Source organism: Brassica rapa, unplaced genomic scaffold (genome assembly GCF_000309985.2).
Source record: "Brassica rapa cultivar Chiifu-401-42 unplaced genomic scaffold, CAAS_Brap_v3.01 Scaffold0110, whole genome shotgun sequence".
Classification (NCBI taxonomy): Eukaryota; Viridiplantae; Streptophyta; class Magnoliopsida; order Brassicales; family Brassicaceae; genus Brassica; species Brassica rapa.
The window spans coordinates 20011-26073 of NW_022610054.1; the positions used below are offsets into that span (position 1 = coordinate 20011).

General features: G+C 36.0%; 1 protein-coding gene across 1 annotated transcript; it reads left to right on the forward strand.

The window, feature by feature from the left end:
* Nucleotides 1-661: 661 nt before the first annotated feature.
* On the forward strand, nucleotides 662-4518 carry LOC117129744. The gene is made up of 6 exons (XM_033283017.1): nucleotides 662-729; nucleotides 1121-1320; nucleotides 1408-1534; nucleotides 1648-1935; nucleotides 2030-2242; nucleotides 2404-4518. The coding sequence occupies exons 2-6, from the start codon at nucleotides 1121-1123 to the stop codon at nucleotides 2632-2634; spliced, it is 1059 nt and encodes a 352-aa protein (XP_033138908.1). The 5' UTR covers nucleotides 662-729; the 3' UTR covers nucleotides 2635-4518.
* The last annotated feature ends 1545 nt before the right edge of the window (nucleotides 4519-6063 follow it).

A 6063-nucleotide genomic window follows, 5' to 3' on the forward strand; every position in this document is an offset into this window, starting at 1 on the left:
TATGATTCGATCACTGAGAGAGGCATACGCATAAACAAGTCAGGGATTATCGATGTTAATGTCAGCAGACGTCATGGTAAATATGACCCCTTTATTTTGGCTTCACAAGCAGATCAGGTATGTTATGTTCCATATCCACGGATAAAACAGAAAAAGGATCAAAACTGGAAAGCAGCAATCATGATACAACCAAGGGGAAAAGTACTGGTCAGCAAAAATTTGGATTTTACTGCAATGCAATATGAAAATGTTGATCCAATTGTTTGTGTTGATCCACTGCACGTTGAGACACTAGCACATGTACATGGTCAAGCAGAAGATCTTGATTATATGGAAGAGGAAGAAGAACTTGGTTCAGACGCTGAAGATGGAAATCCTGATATCGAAATAAGTGATGAAGAATTTGATTAATTTTTTTTTTGCATTTTATGTTGATTTTTAGTTTATTTTTGAATACAATAAGTTACTTATTTATTACAAATCTACATACAGAAGTTAATTTTGGAACTTTCGATCATTAGAAGCGGCATTCTGAAATTATAAGATACCGCCATAAAAATTTGCCAAAATCCCCATTAAAAAATTATGCTTATTTATTGATTAAATATTCTATTAAGACGTCAAAAACCCTACGGTTCTCCTTAATATATAAGTAACCTCACAACTAGCCGTCATAATTATAGCACTAAACTACTCTCTCACAAAAATCCTCTCTAGTGGTGTTCCAAGGTTTTTTTCCCTCACCGTTAATTCTTATTGTTTATGGGTTTCTTGTTTGTAATATATCATCTAACTCGTATAGGTTGAAAGATTAGAACTCGTTATCAATGTTTGCTTTGAATCGTGTGCTCACCAATTCTTTAAACAATAGTACAATCTTTGGATTTAATTATTTAAAGTTCTTTAGAACTGTGCTCTTAGATAAATTTAATAGATTCTATAATACAATTATATTTTATTCAAGGTCAGAAGCACTTTCGATCTTTTATTAACTATTGAAAAGAGAAGTTGGTTTTGTATTCTTATCATTTAGATACTAATACGATATGTATACTGAGCATCCTTGGTAACTGTAAACCTTCAATACATGAACTGATCATTTTATGTTTTCCCATTGTAGATGACTCGACCACCAATGACATCAGGCGGGCGTTCTTATGGGACAGGACCAACTACCCAACCCTCTGGTTCTCAAGCTGCTGGTGCCCAAAGACATGTTGCAAACCATGAACCAGTTGAGAATAGGGAAGAAGTTGCACATGTTCCTGTACAACGTGATGTTCGTGTACTCCACCCAGCTAGACAAAATGGAGCTAAATGGTATGCTCTTCCTCTTTAATACACTTTCGTAAGTAACAGTTTATAGGTAAATAATATAAGTAAATAATTTTGTTTCATATACAACAGGTTCAAAAACAACACTGAAGTATCAACTTGTGTTCGAAAGATCATTGAAGGTTGTTTTAGAGGACCATGGTATAGCTGGAAAAAAGTACCACCGTTTTATAAAGATGCATGGTTTTCAACCTTTCAGGTGAGTTTGAATGGTATATAAATCTGATGTATTTTTGTTTTTACATATGTTAAATGATATCATATATATATAACGTTTATATACTTATCCATTTGATATCATATAATTTGTAGACTAAATTTGAGTGGGATGCCTCAATTGGAAATCTTGTTAAAGAAAACTTTGATCAACTTGCCGCTACCCGTCTCAAAGGAATGGTTAGTCTCGCAAAGTCAAATGGAGAAAAACCTGATTGGATTTTGTCTGATTACTGGAGGGTAATGTCTGAGTATTGGAGAACATCAAAGGCCAAAGATAAAAGTGAGAAAGCTCGCGCTTCTCGTCTATCTAGACGTGATGGTTTAGGTGTACACCGACACAGAGCAGGCTCACGTTCTTATGCCAAAGTTCAGGATGTTTTGGTAATATTTATGCATCTTTTACTTTTAAAAACATTTATATTTCATTTTTAAAAACTTGGTAGTTTACCTTACTTTGTTTGATGTTATGTTGTAGGAGGCAAACAATGAAGACTCTTCTTTCATTGCTGTGCTGAAAAAAACACACCAGAAATCTGATGGAACTTATGTTGATGAAAGAGCTCGGCTAATTGCTGAGAAATTTGATGAATGTGTTCAAGAACGCTTGTCTGAAATGGAAAATTCTAGTGGAGAGGATTTGACAATAGACAATCTCACCCTTGAAGAGAAAAATGAAATCTATTCTAAGGTAAGAGCTTAAACTTTTATTTCACTTTGAATTTGTTTGCCCTAAATTCTGAGTTTTATACATGGTATTTTAGTTTTCGACCAAAACAGAATACATATTTTAGTTTTTTAGTTCTAAACATTTTGTTTTATTGCTTTTATGTAAACATGACTTTTTTGTAGATTGTTGGAACATCAAAACAAGGTCGTGTATTTGGACTTGGGTCACTCCAAAGAGGTGTTTTAATGCCTTTAGAGTCTTCGACGGGTTCTCCACTAGGTAGTGCAGATGTGGGAACAATAACTCATCGAGTGGGTGAGCTTGAAGCTGAATTGCAAAAGAGTCATGATGAGTATGAAGACCTTAAGAAACGAATTGAAGCTGTGGAGGCTTTCTGCTTCAACACAAACTAGTGTGGCTTATGGTGTTATTTCTGGTTTTGGTTTTTGGTGTTATTTTATTGGTTTTTAGTTGCTTTATTCACTTGCTATGATTTTTTTCATTTAAATTTTTGTTCAAGTTTAAACTATATTTATAATTTTTTAATGTTATGGAATTTTTATTTTCAATAATTTGTCTTTATCAGATTTTTTTTTGGAAAAATAGTTATCAAAAGTACGTTTAATATAGCTAATATTTATAGAATATTTATAAAAATAAAAAATATATAGATATAAATATAATTCCGTAAAATTGTTACCAATTTAATAAAAGTAATCACTACAACTTTTACATCTAAATTAGTAGCTAATTAAGATGGATTTGTGATGTTTTTTTAGTGAAGAATTGTGACGGATACGTGACAAAATATAAGTATCTAATTAAGACTGATTTGTGACAAAATTCCTGACAATTTGAATGACAAAACTAGACTGTTTAGTGACTACGTATCGGTCCTCAGTTGTGACGGAACTGTTACTCATTTTCAGTGACAATACATAACATTTCTGTGACTGCAAATTAGTAGCGAAATTAGACTGTTTAGTGACTACGTATTAGTCCTTAGTTGTGACGATTGGAGACCAATGTTTCGTCACATCGAGTTACGAAAATGAGACGGTGTAATGGTCGCGAAAAATGACGGTTTTGTGACATGATTATTAGTTGCTAATTGTGGCTGTTTTGTCACTTACATATATCGTCACGACTTGTGTCGGACTTGTTACGGTCTCAATACGTTGCAAAATTGTTACGTTTTTGATACCAAAAAAAATTTGTGACGATTGTATTGCAACCGTTTGCAAACAGTTACAAATACGTCACAATGTCAATATTGTGACGAAATATTTTTTATTGTGACAAAACATTTCGTAACAATACACTCATTTTCTTGTAGTGAGCGACTCCATTATCTACTCCTCTCTTATCCTTAATCTCAATGTCAAACTCTTGGAGTAGTAGAATCCAGCGTATGAATTGAGGTTTAGCATCTTTCTTTTGCATTAAATATTTGATGGCAGCGTGATCAGTGTGAACTATCACTCGTGAGCCAATCAAGTATTGACGAAATTTTTCAAAAGCGTAAACTACAGCTAATAGATCCTTTTCTGTTGTTGCGTAATTCCGTTGCGCTTCATCAAGTGTGCGTCTGGCGTAGTAAATGGTGTGTAGCTTTTTATCTTTCCTTTGGCCTAAAACTGCTCCAATTGAGAAATCACTCGCATCGCACATGATTTCGAAAGGAAGATTTCAGTCGGGGGCTTGTACGACGGGGGCAGTGATAAGGGATTTCTTTAAATCTTCAAAAGCTTTCATGCATTCGGGGGTTAAATCAAATTTAATATCCTTGCATAACAGGTTATTTAGAGGTCTAGCGATTTTGCTGAAGTCCAGTATAAATCTCTTGTAAAATCCGGCGTGTCCGAGAAAACTTCACACGTCTTTAACAGTTTTGGGTGGAGGTAAACTGGTCATTACTTCAATCTTAGCTCTATCTACCTCTATACCAGCAGCGGAAACCTTATGTCCTAACACTATTCCATCGTTAACCATGAAATGGCATTTTTCCCAATTTAGGACAAGGTTCTTTTCTTCGCATCTTTCCAATACTTTGCATAAATTATCGAGGCAACTCTTAAAATCTGATCCGTAGACTGAAAAGTCATCCATGAATACTTCCATGAAGTCCTCGATCATATCCGTAAAGATCAACATCATGCAACGTTGGAAAGTGGCGGGGGCGTTACAAAGACCAAATGGCATTCTGCGATATGCGAAAGTTCCATAGGGGCATGTAAACGTTGTCTTTTCTTGATCATCCGGGTGTATAGGAATTTGGAAAAATCTGGAATATCCATCAAGAAAGCAGTAATACTGGTGATTAGCTAATCTCTCCAGCATTTGATCAATAAAGGGAAGGGGAAAATGGTCTTTCCCAGTAGCGGCATTCAATTTCCTATAATCAATAAACATCCGATGACCAGTAACGGTACGAGTCGGAATGAGTTCGTCCTTTTCATTCTTCACTATAGTGATACCTCCCTTTTTGGGTACAACATGTACGGGGCTTACCCATTTGCTATCCGAAATAGGGTAAATAACTCCAGCATCAAGGAGTTTGATAATTTCCTTTTTGATTACTTCCTTTAGATTCGGATTTAATCTCCTTTGCTGCTCTATTGACGTTTTAGCGTCATCTTCCAGGTTGATTCGATGCATGCAAAGATCGGGAGAGATTCCAGGAATGTCATCGAGAGAATATACGATCGCTTTCCTGTACTTGCGCAATTTATTTAGCAGTAAAGCAAGTTCTCCACTAGTGAGATTGGCGTTCACGATAACAGGGTAGGACTGGTCATAAAGTTAAGCGTACTTAAGACCGCTGGGTAGAGGTTTTAATTCTACCTCTGGTGCTTTTTCTTTAGACCAATTTGATTGCGAGGGAGGTTGTCGATCGACGGTATCTTGAAGGTATCGATCAATGAAAACTTCTGAGTCGTCATTTTCTGCTGCGTTTGCAACTTCGATGCTAGCGTCCATTAGTCGCATGTAATCGTCTGTCCTATCTGATATGCTGAAAATTCCATTTTTCACGTGGTTAAGGGTGTCTTCTAAGGGATTGTCTGAACACATGTTTATGAAAGAGTCTTTGTCATCCTCAGAAACTTTTTCCACGTAGAAGGCCTGGTCATCTATTAGGGGTCGCTTAATCAGTTTTTCCATATCAAAAGTCATCGAGATATCCCCTATGTTCAAATTAATTTGTCCTTCTTTGACGTCAATGATTGCTCCAGCTGTAGCTAGGAATGGCCGACCCAGAATGAGGGGGTCTTTAGGTTCTTGTCTATATTTTAACACAACAAAATTCGTAGGCACGATGCAATCATTAATCTTTATTGGAACATCTTCGAGATTTTCTTCGGGTACCCTGATAGATCTATCAGCTAAAACCAGGGTGATCGGAGTTGGCATAAACTTTTTATATCCTAAAGTTACTGCAACAGAGTAAGGCATAAGGTTAACGCTAGAGCCGAGGTCACATAATGATCTAGGAAAACGCGTGTTTTCTATTTTCCAATCTAGGACGAAACTACCAGGATCTGGTCTCTTTGTTGGAGTTTCTCCTCTAATCATAGCACTTACTTCTTCTGAAATCATCATCACCCTATGTTCTGCAATTGGGTAGTTTGGAGATGCATGTCCTTTATATACTTCTTAATCGAAGGTGCTATCTTTATAGCATCACTAAGGGACATCTCAACAGAAATCCTATCTAAGGCTTTCTTGCAGATCGCGTTCTCTAGTGATTTATTAGTTTGAGTTTTAGGAGAAAAAGGGGGTAAAGTTCTATAGACTCTTTCAATTATGGGTTCGGGTTGAGTAGACCGTCGATCGATGGTAGG

Coding starts and splice junctions, on each gene's coding strand:
- LOC117129744 (XM_033283017.1), top strand. CDS start 1,121: ATGACTCGACCACCAATGACATCAGGCGGGCGTTCTTATGGGACAGGA. Junction 1,535..1,647: donor CATGGTTTTCAACCTTTCAG/GTGAGTTTGAAT, acceptor TATAATTTGTAG/ACTAAATTTGAGTGGGATGC. Junction 2,243..2,403: donor AAAATGAAATCTATTCTAAG/GTAAGAGCTTAA, acceptor ACTTTTTTGTAG/ATTGTTGGAACATCAAAACA.